Consider the following 20,782-nt stretch of genomic DNA (forward strand, 5'->3'; position numbering starts at 1 on the left):
TGTCATTGGGAAAAGCATGGACTACCAGACAACTGCTTAGGTTAAACCTAAAATCAGTGTTAAATTCACGGTCTGGACATCGTTTTTGGCCTACCATCCGTTTTTCAGCAGCCCGCAGCATAAACAAAAAAATAAAAACAATCATACAATGGCCATCTTAAAATGACTAAGTGAAAAAAACAATTGTGGGGGGAGTGAGTCAGGGACTTAAATCATTGCCTACTTTAATAATTAATATATTATACTTTTAAAAAGAAATGTGCTAAAATATAAATGTTTATTCAATAAACCATTTATATTAAAAATTTGTAATAAAGATTTTCAAGTAAATTGAAAAGAAAAGAAGCCTATTAGATTTTTTTTTCCTTTTTCCTGAGCGCAGTGGAATATTCTATTCTATAGACAAAGTCTACATCCTGTCAAAGGTGATGCAAATTACATTTAAAGCAAGATTTTTATACTTTTTCTAAACTGTTGCAAACCTGCTGCTGGAGTTCTGAGTCCTCATCTCATTAGCTGCACCGCTTATCCTCAGTAGGGTCGCGGGGGTGCCGGAGCCCATCCCAGCAATCATCGGGCAGTGGGCAGGGGACACCCTGAACTAGTTGCCAGCCAATCGCGGGGCACACAGGGACAGACAACTCGCTCGCTCATTCACACCTAGGGACAATTTGGACTGGCCAATCCACCTGAAATGCATGTCTTTGGAATGAGGGGAGGAAACTAGAGTGCCCGGAGGGAACCCACGCAAGCACAGGGAGGCCATACAAACTCCGCACAGGAAGTCCGGTAGCTGGATTTGAACCCACACAGTAGGTTCCCAAGACCTCAGAACTGTGCCGCACACGCGCTAACCACTACGCCGCTGTGCTGCCGAGTTCTGAGTTGTATTTCATTATTCATCGATATCCTGCTGTCAGCTATTTCTACATATTGCCCCTGTGCTGCTCTGGTCTTGTGATCTTTGGATTTATTGACACGAGGGGCAGTTTCCACAAAAATATGAATATATGGCTAAAATGTATACACTTCTTTGTATAACGGTCTTCACCTCCTTGAGAGTTTAAACAACAAAACCCAAGACTGGAGGGCAGAATTGTATTTTACTTTTATTTTATTTATTGTTTACATTTCCTATAGCTGGATTGCCCTGAGACTTGATTTTAATGAAAAAAGTGTGCCGACGAAAGGTTAAGAAACATTGGGCTTAGCTAATGACGCTGATGAGATGGGAAAAAAGGAGGTGGGCTGCACATTACAAAACTACAACATGAACAGCGTCTTCTTGTAAAGCACCCTCTGGGTCAGTACCAGAGCCTGGCACACTTTTGGACTTTGAAAACTTCCTGTTTATCTTATATCTCAATTGAAACATTTTTGGACACCCATGACTTTGACGATGATAACATTCTATATCTACAGCATTAGAATACATCCATCCACTTTCTGCACTGCTTATCCTCACTGGGTTTTTGGGATGTGCGAGTAAACCGGAATGGCGGGAGGAAACCCATGCAGGCACGGGGAGAACATGCAAACTCCGCTCGGGTAGGCTGGTTTTGAACCCTTGACGTCATTACCGTGGGGCTGCGCTTCAACATTAGAATACATCCATCCATCCATTATCTTCAGTAGGTTCGCTCATTCACACCTAGGGACAATTTGGTCCAGCCAATTAATCTGACAGGCATGTTTTTGGAATGTGGGAGGAAACCGGAGTGCCCAAAGGAAACCCACGCAAGAACGGGAGAACATGCAAACTCCACACAGGAAGGTTCGATCCCATGGCCTCAGAGCTGTGCCGCACACGTGCTAACAACTGCGCCGCCGTGCTGCCCTCATTAGAACACAGTATATTTCAATTTAAAATGCAGCAGATATAGTTGAAAATTTCCTGCTTCAGGGATTTACATTTAGCATTGTGGTCTGCATTTTGATGGTCTAAACCAGTGTTTCTTAAACCTTTTTTGAGCCAAAGCAAACTTTTTTTCATCAAAAACACGAACATGCTAGAAAACTCTAATATGGCAGATTTAAAACAATTTAGCAAATAAATGTGGGCCAAAATTCCTCCACAGCGTTGGAAAGGACTCTTTACCAATTATCGTAAATGTTTGAGTTTTGTTATCACTGCCAATGGTGGCCCAACCTGCTATTAGGTTTAAGGGGGAATTACTTTTTCACATAGGGCTGGATAGGTTATAATTTTTTTGGGGGGGGGGGCTTAATACATGGACTCATCATTTCGGAACTGCATTTTGTATTTCCTTGGGTTGTATATTTGTGATATTAAAATTGGTTTGATGATCTGACAACTTTGTAATAGATTTTCAAAAAACGCAGAAATCAGGAAGAGCCAAATATTTTTTCACAGCACTCTATATTCTGTGTTGTATATGTATATCAAGGTGTGGCTGATTGTTAGTCAAGTCAAGTATGTTCAATTGTATAGCCCTTAATCACTAAGAGTCTCAAAGGGCTGCACAGATGGAAGACTATTGCAAACTATTATTACAGAATATTATGACACCATCCCCTCATCTAAAACCTACATGAGGGCAAATAATACCCATATTATCAATATAAAATATAGATTATTCATATGCTATAGAGTAGAAGTGAGTTTTAAGCTTAGATTTAAACATTTTCACTGAAGTTGCAGATCGAATCTCAGGGGGAAGAGCATTCAACAGCACCGGGGCCCGGATGGAGAACGCTCTCGATCCTGTGGATCTCTTCTTAGCTCTTGGGATTACTAGTTGACCAGCATTTTCAGAGCGAACATAGGGGGAAATTAAATCTGAAAGTCCATGCATGGTTTTGTATAATACCAACAGAACCTTAAAATTACATCTTAAGCTATCAGGGAGCCAATGCAGGTTAGCTAAAATCGGGGTAATGTAATCAAACTTTCTTGTCTTAGTTAAAAGCCTCGCTGCAGCATTTTGTACCAGCTGAAGGCTCTTGATTTTGGACTTCGGGATAGTGACTAGTGTTGTGGCTCACAGCCTAAAAGTTATTGTCTTAAACTTGGGGAGACATAAAAGCTCTGGGAAAAAATGTGTCTATCAGTCTGTTTGTAGTATAGTATATTAGTGTATTGTGTATAGTGTATTATGGTATTACTGCATGAAAAAAAAAGTAAAGTAATCTACTGCCACCTACCAATACAGATGAATGTTACAGTTATTCGGCTTATGGAAGAAAACAAAGCGATTGATTGATGGCATGCTTTATTCCAAAGATGAAACACTCGACACTGGTTAAAAAAAAAAACACTGAGCTAAGCACTCTCAGAGAAAGTTTGTAGGAAGAAAAAAAACATTAATTACTTCAATATAGAGTACTTTTATTCATTAAAGATAAGTTGTCCTTAAAAAAGTTAGAGTAGAATATTTTCTCTATTAAATATGTGTTAAAAATGCCCATCTGTGTTGAAAGAACCTTAGAATTGTTTTTCCCCACCGCGCTTATCTTATTTTATCTTACTGTTCCTGGACTGGCAACACATTAGGAAGCAGGAAAGGGAGAGTAGGGGTTGAGAGAGATTTCATGCTAACCTACTGGGGCCTTTTGTTTGTGTAGCCCGAAAATGGTAAAATTAAGAATCCAACCCAAACTCCCAAAAAGTAGAGTAGCATCTTTTAAACAAATGCTTGGGCCTTTTTTTTTTGTTTGTTTATTTTTTTTTCTATGTATCTACCCTGGTCATATCCCTCGAGAGGGGTGACCGACAGCAAGACAAACACATACACAAAAACAAAGAAAAGAAAAAAGGAAAAGGTAGCAAAAAACACAAAAAAAATGTGGGGACCATGGCCAACCCAAATGCCCAAACACCCAAACAAGTTAAGCACCTTGGCACACAAGTTGGTCATGCTTTCGTCCCTCCAGATGAAACGGGACACGAGAAAGCGATGTCACTCGGGCCAGGGTGACACAACACACTCTTCTGTTCAACAGCAGAGCCCGACAGCTTTCACTGGTTTACCCCTGCCGCAACAAACAGGTGCCCTGACCATCCCTTAGAACACGTCAAAACATCCCACTATCCTTTTACAACACCTCTCCACTCATTCCTCTCACCAACAAAAGCTCTAGCTTCGACTATATTTATATTTGTTTATTTAATTTTGAAAAAAATATATAGGTTCTACTTCTCGGATTTCACTTACGCAGGTACTTTTTGGAACCTAACCCACGCGAAAAACAAGGGATCACTCCACGGGCTATTAGGCATCCACAAGTACCTCCATCCCCGGCATCCGAAACAAGCACGCTCCCTAACAGGCCGGGACCTTTATAAGCTGCGGACAGATCCCAGCGGCCTGTCCTGAGCTGATTTGAGTGGAGGTAATGAGAATAATGAGCTTGAGCGGGGCCGAGGTTGCCTGGCTCTTGTCCAACCGGGCCTCTGGTGCACCATGGGACATGCAGGACAGGCGTGCGAAGCGCAAGGGGGCCCTCATTACTAGGTCTGAGGGGAGGACAGAGGGAGTAGGGACTGAGAGTCAGAGGGCAACTGTGATGATGGATGAGGGAGCAGCAGGATGCTGCGGAGGACACAGCGGAATGGCGGCAATAAGCTCGGCGACGTGTCATTTTGGCAAAATGATATCGAGTTTAAAATGACCCTCATGGATGAAAACACATCATGCAACATTTAGTGTGCATGTCAGATCAGTTTTGGTCAATATCCACACGCAAAGTGGCATTATCCTATTGTGTTTATTATTGGTAAAAGTCAGCGCACTTTCGGTCTTTTCCCAAATGGGAGACAGGCAATTCTTTGGCATTTAGTGGTTAGGGAGTGGTCCAACCTAAACAGGAATAACGACATAAGGGAGGGATAGCCATGAAGGCCATAGATATTCTGGTGGCCGGAAAGTGACCCAAGGAACGCATGCTCCAGCAATTTGTCTTAAACAAATGTGAGCTTCTTTTCCTAAGCCAGTGATTTTCACACTATTTCTCAACATGTGTGCCTTGGTACACTGGTGTAACTTGAGATCTTGTCTGTTGTGCCACCAGGAATTTTTCAATTTATATAATTGGTGACAACAAATAGATATTTGTCAAGTATCTGTGCAGTCTTACAGTCATCAACAGACTAACTGTTATACAAATGCTTCCCTACTTACGAACGTGATAGGTTCCTGGACTATCGTTTGTAAGTTGAATTTGTTCATAAGTTTCCCCAGTGCTATAGTTTGTATGGAATGTATGTTTAAGGTTTGTATTTGTAACCTGTTTTTTTTTAAACTGAAAAATAAACATTTAATAAAATAATATGCTCTATAACGTTACAAAGCAGGCTGAATGATAAAGCATAATACTGGAAAACAAAGCTACACAATAGGCGTTGACATTCTGTGGTCTGTGAAGCCCTTCGAGACTCCTTGGGATCAAGGGCGTCGCAAATGAACGTGACTTGACTATAAAGATAAATAAAGTTAAGTGTAACTTACTTTTAGAAGATTTAGGCGACTTTCTCCTTCGTAGTAAAAAGTGGACGAAAAAAAAGCGATCCAACCATTTTCTTAACCGCATCAAGCTTCCATATTCCACTTTCATTTCAAATGAAATGGCTCACCTCTTCTTGAAGCTTTACACCAACCATATTGAATGGATGCATGAGATATTAAACAATTAAAACATTGAAGTTCTTAGCGTGCTAGAGATACAGTGCAGTGTGTATACATACAAACCAGGAAGTAGAAGCCTGATTTCTTCTTCGCTTTGGATGCTGGGTGACCTCTCACAGCGCCATTTTTTTTTAATCTTTTTTCATTTGACCAGAAAACAAAAAAACAAAAAATGAAGCTAGAAATCAAACATATTATAAAAAAAATACAACAAAACTCATTATTACAAAAGCCTATTACATTCTGAGGAGCACTAGTGACCAGAAATAATACCTATTGAAAACATATAAATAAGAAACTATTTAAATTGTCAACTTAAATTGGGGCGGCAGTAGCTCAGGAGGTAGAGCGATCGTTTTAGGATTAAGGGATCCCAGTTCGAATCCCGGCTTGTCCGTGTTACATGCCGAAGTGTCCTTGGGTAAGACACTGAATCCCCAGTACCCCCAATAAGCAGGTTAGCACCTTACATGGCTGCACAGATCATGGCCGCTATTGGGAAATGTGAAGCACAATGTAAAGCGCTTTGGGAAGTCATTGACTTGAAAAGCGCTATATAAATGCAGATCATTTCATTTCATTTCATTTCATTAAACTACATTTATAGCCAGTGTTGAAGTTTTCCTCCTTTGACTTGACTTGACTTTGTTTCTTTTGCGTTCTTTGTTTAATTTGATGATGAAAATGTTAGTAGAATCGTATATTCGAGATGAACTTTCTCTCAAGAATGTATTTAATAAAAGAATATTCTGGACACCATTGTGATATAGACAAAGTCTACATTCTGTCAAAGGTGATGCAAATTACATTTGAAGCAAGATTTTTATACTGAGCTGTTGCAAACCCGCTGCTGGAGTTTTGAGTAGTTTTTCATGATTCATCAATATCCTGCTGTCAGCTATTTGTACATACTGCCCCTGTGTTACTGTGGTCTTTTGATTGTTGGATTTATTGAAACGAGCGGCAGTGTGCACAGAAATATGAATATATGGCTAAAATGTATACACTTCTTTGTATAACATTTTTCACCAGCTTGAGAGTTTAAACAATAAAAACAAGACTGGAGTGGAGAATTGTATTTTTTTTTTTTTACATTTCCTATAGTCGGTGTGCCCTGAGACTTGTTTTAGATGAAAAAAGTGTGCCTACGAAAGGTTAAGAAACATTGGGCTTAGCTAATGACGCTAATGAGTTGGAAAAAAAGAGGTGGGCTGCACATTAAAAAATTAAAACAGGAACGGCGTCTTCTTGTCAAACCCGGTCTGGGTCGGTACTAGAGCGTGGCACATATTGACGTCAACACACTTCCCCGCACCATCCGGCTTGGGTAACCTCAAGCTTATCGTCCGGGTGTGGAGTGTGTGAGGAAAGGGTTAAGCGTGGCAGAGAAAGGAAATAGAAAGGGGGGTGCTGCTGGACTTGATAGACTCCAGATGTGCCTTGCAGATAAACTGGAGGAGCGGGGTGTTTGTGTTACAAGCCCAGCTCGGTCATGGCTCTAGGGCTTTATTGAAACACATAGCTCGTCACCTCACAGGCCAATTACTAAATTGAACGCTTTATATGTCACTAAATCTATTTTACACATGTCTTGGGAAAGGTTGATACGATACAAATGCTCTTAAATCTTTCGCTCTCCCTGGACTCACAACTTCAGTTTATTTTTGTTGAAACCTTCTCCTTGCTCAGACTTTCGATATGTTCCTTCGTCATGCTATACTTTTTACAACCCAACCCAGATTGGTGCCTGTTTGTTGTTGTTGACATCCTGCCACATTGTGCTGTTTTTTCTGGCATACACGGTATGAGGAAGAAAAATACGTAGGGCTGTGAAATGATTTAAATTCTAAATCCCAATCTTTCACATTTTTCCGTAATCAACACATAGTTACTCATGTAAGCAGAAATTTAAAAAAAAAAATTTTATTGGGGTTTTTTTGTGTTTTTTTGGGGGGGCAATGTTTGTCAATTTAGTAGATAGGAATATACATAGGCGATAGGTTTATGATACTGGAGACACTCAAAACAAGAAGAGAAGACATCATCAAGAGCCTTCAGCTGGTACAAGATGCCAAGACAAGAAATTTGATTACATTACCCCGATTTTAGCTAACCTGCATTGGCTCCCTGTTAGCTTAAGATGTGATTTTAAGGTTCTGTTGGTATTATACAAAATCATGCATGGACTTGCTCATATGTTTCAGATTTAATTATCCTCTATGTTCCGGTCTCCTTCGCTCTGAAAATGCTGGTCTCCTAGTGATCCCAAGAGCCAAGAAGAGATCCGCAGGTTTGAGAGCGTTCTCCATTCAGGCCCGGTGCTGTGGAATGCTCTTCCCCCTGAGATTTGATCTGCAAGCTCAGTGGAAATGTTTAAATCTAAGCTTAAAATACACTTCTATTCTATAGCATATGAATAACATATTTTTATGTTGACAATATCTGTGTATTATTTGCCCTCATGTAGGTTTTAGATCAGGTGATGGTCTCATAATAGTCTGTGGTTTGCAATTATCTGTGGTCTGTGCAGCCCTTTGAGACGCTTTGTGATTAAGGGCTATACAAATAAACGTGACTTGACTTGACTTGAACTTGCAAAAGAACCGAAGAGGACCTAAACTCCAGATAAGAGATTCAAAATTGCTTCTTAAAGCCCCCCCCCCTCAGCCCTTTCTTTTTTATTAAATGGCTCAGGTTACAAAAACCAGATTTGGCTAAAGGGTGTTGACACCAAAGAACAGCAAAATTATTCGCCAATAGTGACAGTAATGCAAACAGTGCATGATGGTCAAAACAATGAAAAGCAGTTGGATATAACAGTCAAAGTGACATCCTTTGCAATCTTTGGAGGTTTTAAATATTGAAAAAAGAATTACTTATCAATGGGGCAAGTTTATATATATATATATATATATATATATATATATATATAAACAATTTAAATATTTAAAGAGACAGTCCTTATTTTTGCGCCTCCCTGTGGTAAAAAACAATATTGATTTAAATAACAAGCAAAAATACACTTCCTATCATACAATTGTGGGTTAAAAATTTGCATTTGTTTTACACAACATGAGCCTCATCCAAAGGAGCTGACAAAATCGTCTGCTATCTTGCTGCGACAGCACAAAAGGTTGTGGTGCTATTCACTAAACACAAATGTTGAGATTTTTATGCTATTGTATGCTCCAGTGACACAGGCTTCATTGGCATCACATGTGCCTTCTCCGGTTTATTCAAAATCAGAATTAAATTGACAAAAGTAAATGGATGAATAATAATAGAATGATACCCCAGTTTGTTTGTTTTTGTCAACATAAAGTCTTTCGTTCTCTTGGTTTTAGCCTCTTGAGCTTTGCCTGAAGCATTTTCGAAAACGTTTCACCTTCAAATTTCTAATTGTACATGTATTCAAGGGGATGGATTCTAGTTAAGGTATGAACTTAACTTATTGTTGAAGATACAGCCATAAAATGAATCATCAAAGCTGACATTGAATTCTTGAAGCCAACACAAGTGCTGAAGGGGTAATCGTCTGTTTCTTTGCTCCTTCTGAATGCCAAAAATGAAGTCAACAACAAGTTGGGGGTTATAAAGTTTCTGTAAAATTGGAAGGTTTGGATCACACTCCCATTGCTGCAGACTATAAAAAATATAATAAACTTGAGAAATGCTGCAGGAAATAATAGTCTTTGCACCCATCTACTATCCTTGACATCTTAATTTCATCTGCAATCATTTGGAGAGTATCATGAAAATGCCCCCCTTGGACATATTCCTGTACCGTTAATGAGCAACAACCATTGTTTGTCTCTGGCTTGTTCTTAATATTAACAAGACAATCATATTCGAGAAGTGGCAGACAAAGACTTGTTAGGTATCCAATATTTTAGGAACAGAGCATACTGTATGTATAATATAATCAGGGCAACAGGTAACAAAGCAGGAAATTAGTTCAAAAACAAGAGCTCTGCAGATTCGGGTTTCCTGTTTTAGGGGAAAGGCAGGAGTGTGGTTGGGGGCGCGGTACAGAGACCCCATTGTGAATAAGTGTGTTAAGGAGTAAGGAGGTGGGGGCTAAACTATACACAGGGACAATTTTGTAAGGCGCCCAATACCCCAAACCACCTGCCCCTCCCTGAAGGGGAAATCTAGCTTGTGAAAAGGGGGAAAAAAGGAAACTGTAAAAATAAACGAGTGCAAAGACGGCAACCAGACAGGAAATGACACGCGGAGAAAAAATGGTTTCTTCTGACCTTTGTCAGGAAACGAGAAACAAGTAAACGCTTGCTTTTGTATTTTCAGAATGCACCCCTTAGCTGCAGATTTGTTTACAGAAGGAGATATCTGAAATTACACTCAAAATATCTGCCTCAGGATTATGACGCTTTCCAAAAGAAAATTACAGGAACAGGAAATTCCCGATTCCAGTCTAGTGATAATGAGCCGCCAGTCCCCGGCCTCAGTCATTTTTCCAGCTCCTTCTGTGGCCTTCTGTCCTAAGCAATGCCAGCTCACTATTGCTCATTATGGTATCTAGGCTGGTTTACATTTGAATTATCAGCCTTTTTGCCACTTCCCAAAAACTTCCTACAAAAGAGTCATTCTTAATGCAGCCCAATCAGAGTTCATTAGCATACAAACAGCCTTTTTGGTTGCGGAGTAAAAGCCTTGGGAAGGCATGCAAAGGAAAGTCCTTGTCTTTATTGTATTTCATTTTCCCAGTATGCATGGAAATTTGAAGGAGTATTTGGTCTGATATAAACCTGACATGACGAGATCTGTTGTCAGACTTTGACAGTCAAGGCCATTGAGCTCTAAAGTTCTTTTCAAGGTTTGCTCAAAAAAGGTACACCAAATGTCATCGCTCAAAGGTGGGGTGCGTAGTTTGAGGTGTTAAATAAGTATAAAATTAAATATTTTCTTGATTCAGTATGAGTTAACAATGCCCCAACTGATTGCAAATAGCCTTTATATATTTCCCCTCAACACGCATATCTTATCGTACTTTTATCATCGGTGTTCTGGTCACTCAGCGCATTACGATGGATGAAAGGAAGTGGGGGGAATGGGCTGGTTGAGTGTGATTTCATGCGCGTGCTGGTTGTTTTCATTTATTCAAATAGAGAAAAAGACTATTTCTTATACAGTCCAAATGCAAACCAAAACCTCCAAAAAGATAAAAAAGAAGAGTTGATTCGAGAGCGTCTTAGAGACACGTACATGCACGCAGCAGACAGGCAGCTTGACAGAGGCCGCAATGATGATTTCAGCCAGCGGATGGCGTAAAAAAAATATTTTTGAAGTTACGGACACCACCTTTGAATATCAAAAGCAAATAGTCTTACTTTGAATTTGAGTAAGTTTTTGAATGTACAATACAGTGTTTGAATAAATATATTGTATCCAAATCTAAAAAATCAAACCTATTTTGTGGGATTGGTTTCGTTAAGTCAGACATTTTTTAACGTTGGTCATAGGGCATGGATAGTGGAAAGTATCACAGAGTTGGTGACAGAAAATCATCCCGTGGTCATGTGCCAATTACAGTAGCATCCTTTATAAGGATGGAATAGATATTAGCCACATCCTGTATAGGCTGGTGTTAACGCGTGTGTGTTCATCCACGGAAATCCGTGTGATGAAAGTGTGATGAGATGGGACATTTTTCATGTTGAAAGGAGGAGCACATTCCAACTTGCACAGACCATGTCCTGCTGATAATCATTCTCCTGACCTGCTTGGACCTTACAATTCCCGCCAGAGCAGTAAAGAAAATCTTGGATGAAAATCAAAAGCGGCACAAAGTTGATTGGAGGCGAGGGAGTTTGCTAAATCTTTAACCACATGTATGTGGATTTGGAACGGGAAGCAGTTGGAGAACCTTGCAGGGGTAGAATGGAATTAGCTCTTCAAAGGCTGCTGAAAGAATTCATATTTATGGTGTCACTATGAGAAAATCATGAGATGAACTGTTTCAGAATTCGAGAAGACGGTTTATCTGGTCTTTTTAGAGGCATTTTTTACTTTGAGGCCAGGTGGCCGCTTGGATAAGATTTCCTATCGCTGTGAAGTCACCTGCTGTGTCCTGCTTGAGGAATCAGGTGAAGCCATGAGAATCACTTTCTCGCCGTTCCCTAAAATGTGTTTTTTTTCTTGATAAACTATTCACATGAAGCCTCTCTGTAAAAGTATGTCAACATTGCCCCTAGGTGTATTATATCATATGATATTTTCTCTCCCCACAGGGATCTCAAACACAACTTGATCAGCACCATCATGACTGGAGCATTCCAAGGTCTTTCTGAGCTCCGGAAACTGTAAGTGGAAGTTATTCCCGTTTTGAGTTCTCAGCAGTAACTCCAATAAAAGGAATTTTGTGGTTGCTAAAAGACAAGTTAAGCATTTTGCTACATCAATCTTTTTTGAGCAAGTATAGGTTCGGTCTGGTTGGTCCAGTCCCAGGATAGGTTACTCAAAAAACAAGTCACTTAAAAAGTATGTTTCTACTCAGCTGCAAAAATAGGTCAAACTGTGTCAGTTGCTGTCCATCCAACTCATTCGTTCTAAAATGGGTGTACCCCTGGAGGTACATGAGGGCATTCCAAGCTGTACATTACTTTTGAAATAATTTTAATAGAAGCATTATTTACGTAAAATATAAATTAAGCCTAAATGATTGTACACTTTTAACATCATTTTACTGTGACATGATTTTGACATGGGTGCCTTAAAACAAACTGGTACACCGATACAGCACTGATACCAACTTACTCGGTCGGTACTCGCACATTCCTAGTGATTTTATATGCCACCTTTTACGACCTGTTAATCAAAACGTATTTAAAGTTTGTGACTATTCTTTTAAAGAAATTGTTATAAACCCAAAGAAAGACAGTTAATATAGAGATTTATTATACTCACAAATTCCTATTTATAATTAATGTCATCCTTTGTTTCTTGTAAAAGTATTTTTTTTGTTTTGTTTGATTTAATGTTCAAGTGAGACTGCCATACAAATAAAGTTCTAAAAGTAAGATAGACTGAGGAATTATGATGGTACACTTGATTTTAAGTCTTTTCTGATTTTTAACCACAACATTTTTTAGCCCTTCTAAATACATAGTACCGTGGTGTAGCACTTCAAAAAGATGGACAAAAACGTAAGGAGATTTCTTTCAGTTATAATAGGATTAATACATGTTTGAATGGTTCACGGAAAATTACTTAAAACTAAAGTGCTGCGCTGCATCATAGGTTTAATCTCTGTCACAACCCAAATTACCGGAAGTAAACACACTGTACCTGTATTATCTATTGTGAAGAACATTTTTTTGACGTGACTACACCTTTTGTACTTAGAAAGAAGGATACACTATATCGTTCACAGCTCCCTTATCTCCAAAATATTTTCAAAAAATACCTCCTTGGGCGGCACGGCGGATAAGTGGTTATCGCGTCCATGGTACAGTTCCAAGGTAATGGGATAAAATCCAGCTACCAGCCTTCCTGTGCGGAGTTTGAATGTTCTCCCCGTGCTTGTGTGAGTTTCCTCCGAGGACTCCGGTTTCCTCCCACCTTCCAACAACATGTGTGTCAGGTTAATTGGCCGGTACAAAATTGTCCTTAAGTGTGAATGGGCGAGTGAGTTGTATGTCTCTGTGTGGCCTGCAACTGGCTGGCAACCAGTTGAGAGTGTCCCCTGCCCACTGCCCGGAGATGGGAGGGATGGGCTCCAGCACCCCTGTGACCCTACTGAGAATAAGCGGTGCATATAATGGATGAATGAATCCTTCTCACTAGAAGTTTTGGTTCTTAGATGTTTGACATTTGACTATCAAACGACAGAAAGATGCGGACATTATTGAGTGGCAGCCCAAACCAACGATGCAATTTATTCATTTAAAAAAAAGTAAAACCAACGTTTCAAGTTGAGGGGCCTTCTTTCAACAATAATAAATCTGAAGGCACAAGAAGTAACCACATAGTGATGACATCTGGTTAGAAGAAGACAAAATCCAATATCCAAATTCATAACCTTTGAGCTACCTCATATGATATAACCCTTAGAATGAGCATAACCAACCCACCAATCATCTCTGATTCCACTAAAAAGAACCAATAAACTGGTTGCTTCTCTGGTCTGCACTGGCCTGCGTAATTCGCCTTTCCTCCTCCTCCTCCCACTTGTGTTTTCCCTGCAAGGTCTAAGGCTTCGAAAAACAAACAGGGGGAGATAAACACATGCTTTGGACAGTGCTCTGCTGGCTAGTGTCAGAGGAGCACCAGAGCGCATCTCTCTGGCTGTGGCAATCCATCACACTCAGGCCAGGGGCTCTGCTTTAGCAGATAAACATTCACCGGGGTTCCATGGAGGAAAGATAAGTGAGGTGACGGGATGCTAACGCACAATCTAGTTAAAGAAAAAAGGAACTACGTTACATTACATTTTACTCTGTAGAGATTCCAGCTTATATACTTAGCATTATAATACCAAGTTGTTTGGCCAATACCATTGTAAGTTTTTAGTGATGAAAATCAAATAAACTCAACAATTATTTTACATTTAAAAAAATTAAGGAAAGGGTGTATTATTTATCACCTCTTGGTGTTAAAAAAACAAGAACTGTTATCTAAGTCTGTCATAAACATTATGGTTGCATTGTAAAGATATAGCTTCTTATATATAATATATTACTGACTGTATATAACAAAATCTTTTTAGACATTTGAGATAATATATTAACTCTACTCGTTGGCATTGATATGGAAACACTGCAGTTAAGTGGCACTGTGCTGTCAGTTTGCAGATTTTGTAGTCGGCAGGCATTTTGGAAAACCTAGTTTTAGGTAATTGCAGTATTGAACTATTTATTCCAAGTTGCTCAGACTATTTTAAGTCCCTGCCGGCCTTATAAAATGATCGGGTGGGCCACATTCGTCCTGCGGGTCATGAATGTGACACATGTGACCTAAAGTGAGAAGACATATTTGTCCACCATCTTGCTGCTTTGGGTACCCAAAAGCCAAAAAGCTTTGCAGAAGTCTTGGCAAAACATTTACAAGAAAAATGGTTTGGTCACTTTGAGTCTCTTAAGTCTTAATTATTCCTTGTGCTTTTTAGCACCATTTTGGGTTGCACTACACAATACAAAATTGAATCGTCATTTAATACAAACTGTCCCTTTAAGGTACTGTATTTCAGAATTTTGCTGATTATATATTGTCGAATTTGTTTAAATTGAAAAGGAAATTCACATTATTTTTAGTTTGAGATTTAGTTTTTAGTAATAAACTAAAAAGGAAGATCCAATTAACATAGACAAAACAAAAACAACAGGACCCAATTGTATTTATTACTATACATTCAAACCAACATAAATCAACATGGTCACAGCGAGGATTAAACGGATACAACAAAAGAAGCTTGCGAAAGGCAAGAAAACAAAACCCAACAACTGCCGAATGGTGCAAAAGTTAAAAAAAAAAGATAAAGGATGCGGAGAAGTTGACCTGGTTAAAAGCATTCATGCACGAAGACAGGCAAAACCAACCAGATGAACGAGAAAAGATGAGACAAGAACCCAATTTGACTGGTCATGTTTACACTTGTAGGCAAGGAAGGCAAGCTGGGAGAAATAATCCAAAATCGAAATGAAGATTAAATCCTCTTTTTCTAAAGTCTTGTTAGCAACTGCACTGCAGCCTTGGGGCCAAAGGTCCCGCTCACCTTCTGATCAAGGTACAATATTCTCTAAAAATTTGAGTGTCATAGCATGATAAAAATATATTCATACATTTTACTCATTCATTACCGTGAAAAACAAACATTAGCATTAGCTATGCGAATATTGTGTTGCAACCCAAATGGTTCTTTTTTTTTTTAATAAATCTGGCTTGGAAATATAAAGTCCTCTACTTTGGTTAATTGTACGGGGCGGCAGTAGCTCAGGAGGTAGAGCGCTCGTCTTGGGATCAAGGGATCCCAGTTCGAATCCCGGCTCGTTCGTGTTACATGTCGAAGTGTCCTTGGGTAAGACACTGAACCCCTAATACCCCCAATAAGCAGGTTAGCGCCTTACATGGCTGCAAGGCCGCTATTGGGAAATGTGGAGCACATTGTAAAGCGCTTTGGGAAGTCATTGACTTGAAAAGCGCTATATAAATGCAGATCATTTCATTTCATTTCATACCCAGTGTGTGTATGTGTGTTGATGTAAGATTTCAACGTGACATGGCACGTATGTCACATAACGCCCCAAAGATGACAGATGAACTCAATGGTTGGATGTTGTGGTGTTATTTTCTCAGAAGTAGTAAATGAAATATCCCACGGTGGTACCATTGACTATTTTGATGTAACTCATAATAACATTTGTTTTTTGTTTGTTTGTTTGTGGCATTTTAAATTTGGCCACAGCACAAGTACACATAATGAACAAACACTAAACATTTGCACTTAATCAGCTTTACAATACACTAATACAGAATACATAATCACGAGCCCAATGGGCTGAACAAGCTGTTTGAAGCTTTAGTAGCTAAAGAAGAATTACTTTTCTTCAACTGAAACAAGCGCTGAATCTGAGCAGTTCTATTGAGGTTTTTATTACAGAAACAGAATACTTGTAGTCCAGGTAATGTGAGGAAAAAAAAAAAAAAAGCTCCATGGTTTCACAGATGTGCGATCAACATGGCTGACAAACACTTTTACACTAGGAGTACTGGCTATTTCAAAATCCAAACGTTATACTTTTCATCAGCCCTTTGTCTAGACCAGGTCTTGCCAGTTTTACTAAAACTCGAGGCCTTCTCCCAACTGTGAGCTAAAACTCTACTTGAAACAATGTGGGGACTGAATAACAACTGAACGAATGTATATAACAAGAAGTTATGTGATTATATCAAGAAGTAAATGATTTCACTTAAACAAATGAATACTCATGAAGAACATTAAATACGAGCAAATAAGTGAATGACTGAAAAGTTTATCAATAAATAACTCTTGAGACTATAAAATTCAGAAATAATTCATACAATCTTGACTGTACTTAGGACAATGAGTGTTCTACATTGTAGAAAAACAACTTTTGATTGTTGTTGAGAGTTGAGGTTTTCTAGCTTTAAAAGTTAATAATAGATTTAAATGTAATTATATCATTAAGTTTTAATGTTGGATTTGAAAAAAAAACAGTCTTTTATATTTTTGACCCTGAAATCATGCAAAATCATGACAGCTTTCATCTGGAGTTGAATAAGCCTTTCTATCTTGCTTCTAGGTATTTCCCCAGGTCTAAACTATAATTTAAATAATGCAAAATAAATAATTGTACAATACATGAAGGGTTTTGGTAAAACATATTTAAAAATCTATTCACCACTCCAATGTTCTTAGCTAATTTGTATTGTATAGTTTTTATATGAATGACCCAACCATTTTTGAATAGTAACTTAAATCAGACAACCGGTACTACATTAGACATAACGTCGTAATATTGTCATTAGTTTGCACAACAGGACATCTGTCATTGAGTAGTGTGACACCTTATAAAGTGGTAAATGGAATCACAAATCAAAGAGGGAGGCTTCTGAGATTGAATGAATGAAAATAAGAATTCTCAATAAAATGAGAATTGGGCGCCATGGCGACCGTGACAATGTAAAAAGGAGAGCTATATGTAAGACACAATAAGAAAGTCGAATGAGCATATGCTTCTTTCTATTCCTTTTCGGACAGGTTACGTTAACATTGTTTTTGTTTTTTGAGTTGATGTTTTGTTTTTCTCATGGTCAAAACAAAGTTTCATCCATTTATTCATGCTTCAACTTTTTCTTCTTTCATGAAAAAAAAGTATAATTGTCGACATTTTGCACAATGGTTTATTGTATACATTTTCCAAAAGACACATTTAGTCATGAACTTAATTAACGGCTGAGTAAATGAAATTATAGCTATTGGTTGCGCACCACAGATTTTAGTTCGTTATGATGTCATCAGACACAATAGGAAGTAACTAAAAGCATTTCTTGATCTGTCCCCTTTTGCAGTGACCTATCCAACAACCGCATTGGCTGCCTGACTTCAGACATGTTCCAAGGGCTGTCTAATCTCACAAAATTGTAAGTGTATTTTCCCAATTGAAAATGTTGTATTTCGTGTGAAGGATAAACTTATAATAACAGATCTGGTGAATTGTGCTTGGTTAGGAACTTATCTGGGAACATCATATCAACCTTGGTTCCAGACGTGTTTCAGGAGTTGCCATCCCTCAAGCTTGTGTGAGTCTCTTTAGTCAATCTACCCCCAGCAAATTGATTTCAGGGGGGAAAGCGCTTAGAAATGATAACAAGGGAAATAAATGCTTGGGCCAAACCAAATTTCCAAAATGTCATCTTATACTTTCACCTGAGACTCTAGCCATAAACTATAGGAACATTTTATATTATTTAACACCTGCTACTGGTTAATAAAAGATTAAGAAACATAATTTGAATAAAAAGCAAAAACAGTGGGCCTACCTGCATGTCTTCTTGTTCGACAGATATCATTTTTAAAAAGCAGTTCCAAAGCTATAGCCGGAGAGCTGGTGGTGACCCTTCAACTGTATTTCATTGGACCAAGGCAAAAGAAGAAATTGCTTCTATAGGAAAAGTGTGTTAGTGTGTCCAATCACCACACCTGTGCAACAGTTCAGACCCCGGTTGGGGCCCTCTGGTCGAAGATGTGTCAGATCCTAACAAACTGTCTATTCCACTGTTTTTGTTTTAATCATCTATTCTTCTTCAAACAACTATTTATAACTATGAAATATAAGTATTTCAATGTTTAAGTGCATTTGAATCAATTGCGAGGTTTGGCTGAACTCTGAAGAGCAAGAGGATGTCTACACCACGGGTGGCCATCCTGGTCCTCAAAAGACGCATGTCATGCATGTTCTTGGAGTTTCTCTGCTAAATTACAGGCGAGACCGATCACCTGAGTCATTATCAAGCTCCCAAACAGCTTGCTAACAAGATTTAAATTTGCATCACCTGAGTTGGGAAAGAGAAACCTCCAAAACATGCAGGACATGCGGCTCTTGAGGACCGGGTTGGCCACCCTGCTCTACACTGACGACAACAGTGACCAAATGATGAAGGTGCTTTATCTGAATCAGACGAGGAGCCTTCTTCTGCTAGTAGTAACCAGTAAAAATCTGCCTAGAGAGGAACGGATGCCGCAAAGCTGTACTTTTCCAAGACACACCACAGACAGTGGTGCCCCGACGACCCAGGCGGTGAACTATGACCATAAACATATAAACATGCCTTTTTTTAAAAATACTCCTAGATCGAGAATTTTATATTAATTTGTTTTTTGTATATTACATAAAATGAGACTCACCTAGCACCTACTGGGAGCTGACATGACTTTCTGCAATCTTGCTGCTACGGATACACCCCAAACTTTGAGAAAGACCGACCAGAAAATATGAAAGAAAATGGTGCAGTTTGGTCACTTAGAGTGTCTGTAGTTTGTATTCTTCCTTGTGCTTTGTATCAGTCAGTTTTGGCTGCAGTACACAATACAGAGACATCTGCTAGTCATATACTAGTGTTCTTTTTGAGCGAACATGCCTTGTTGGCAGCATTTTTAGCAACAGTCACCAGGATTTGTTGTTTTGTCACCAGGAACTTCAACTCGGAATATTTGTCTTGTGACTGCGGGCTGCACTGGATCCCAGGCTTTTTTCGGAGCAGCTCAGCCCGACTGGGTGACGAAACACTGTGTGCTTACCCGAGAAGCCTGAGGGGAAAGCCTCTCCAAGGACTCCGTGAAAGCCAATTGAACTGCGGTGAGGATCCTTTAGCTCAGCTTGCAGTTCATCTAAATTTTGTGCCAATCTCTGACTTTGCCCTTCTCAATGGTACTAGATGGCCCTCTGGACCTACACACCTTGACGCTGCTGCCCTCTCAGCGTCAGGTGGTCTTCAAAGGGGATCGGCTACCGTTCCACTGTACCGCCGCCCTGGTAGATAAAGTAACTTCTTTGCACTGGCATCACAACGGCCAGCCCGTAACTTCCGACCCTGAAAATGGCGTTCAGCTGGAGAACAACGTTGTGCACGATTGCACCTTTATCACCAGGTGGGGAAAAATTTAGGGTAAAAACTTTTTCTTGTAAAGGGCTTCATTAACGAAAAGCGAAAGATATACATTGTCTAAATATCTGTAATTTACTAGGATCATTTATCTACAAAGCCCAAATATTTCTTTATAAAGCAGTGATGTCAAAATCAGTTGGGCTCTGTTCTGAGGCGGGCAACCAGTAAAAGAATGTAAACTTAAAATGTTTAACATCCAGTATGTTTTTCAATGTTATGCTTTAATCAATCAATCGGCTTTAGTACATATCGGTACATATTTACCACTTATTATGATGATGGATAACGATAGATATTTTCTAAACATTAGACATTGATGATTTTCATGTTTTGCATTGAATGCGTCAAATGGTTGCAGTTTTATACCTGAACCAACTAGTCACCATGCTATACAAACTCAAATAGGAGCTATAAAAATATATTTTTCCTTAATTGTTGTACTGGGTATGAATAAATAACAAATAAATACAAAATAAAAGTGGATTGGATGGGTAATAAAATAAGGTTAGATTATGTCAGATCAAACTACCGAACCTACTAAAGCTGAGATCTTACTCTTTACTGCCTTTTAGCGGCCAGAGGGAGCACTTGGTTGGCCCATATGGTTGACATATATCTATCTAAGTTTGTTTTGAAATTGTTATAAACATGATTAATATTATATTTCTTTCTTGTAATAACCGGAAAAAGTATAAATCCTAAAACTGATACAATCCTTAGAATGAGCATAATTGCCAGATGGGCACCGCCAATCTCTACTTGCCCAAGACACACCACGGGACCCTTACGACCTTAGTGGTTAAGGGATCCAACCAACAAACCATAAGAGATAGGAGATCATGTTCATCATTTCAAGTAATGGAAATTATGTACAACAGAGTTGCACCTGATTAAAAGTTGTATGTTCAAATCTAAAAACGAAACTCTATTTTTTCTTTTTACAAGCCTCGCCGTAATTTAAGCCAATTGCTAAAACAGACATAAAAATGAAC

At 38.9% G+C, this 20,782-nt stretch overlaps 1 protein-coding gene across 1 annotated transcript in view; it reads left to right on the forward strand.

Annotated features, from left to right (window-relative positions):
* adgra2 (adhesion G protein-coupled receptor A2) overlaps positions 1-20,782 on the forward strand; it is an 84,790-nt gene that overhangs the window by 49,030 nt on the left and 14,978 nt on the right. The window contains exons 3-7 of the mRNA XM_088335783.1: positions 11,894-11,965; positions 17,694-17,765; positions 17,853-17,924; positions 19,317-19,480; positions 19,560-19,773. Coding sequence (XP_088191909.1) covers positions 11,894-11,965; positions 17,694-17,765; positions 17,853-17,924; positions 19,317-19,480; positions 19,560-19,773 — 594 coding nt within the window. The remainder of the gene's footprint in view (positions 1-11,893; positions 11,966-17,693; positions 17,766-17,852; positions 17,925-19,316; positions 19,481-19,559; positions 19,774-20,782) is intronic.

The sequence above is a fragment of the Urocampus carinirostris genome, chromosome 5 (genome assembly GCF_059441175.1).
Source record: "Urocampus carinirostris isolate Australia breed hairy pipefish chromosome 5, RoL_Ucar_1.0, whole genome shotgun sequence".
Classification (NCBI taxonomy): Eukaryota; Metazoa; Chordata; class Actinopteri; order Syngnathiformes; family Syngnathidae; genus Urocampus; species Urocampus carinirostris.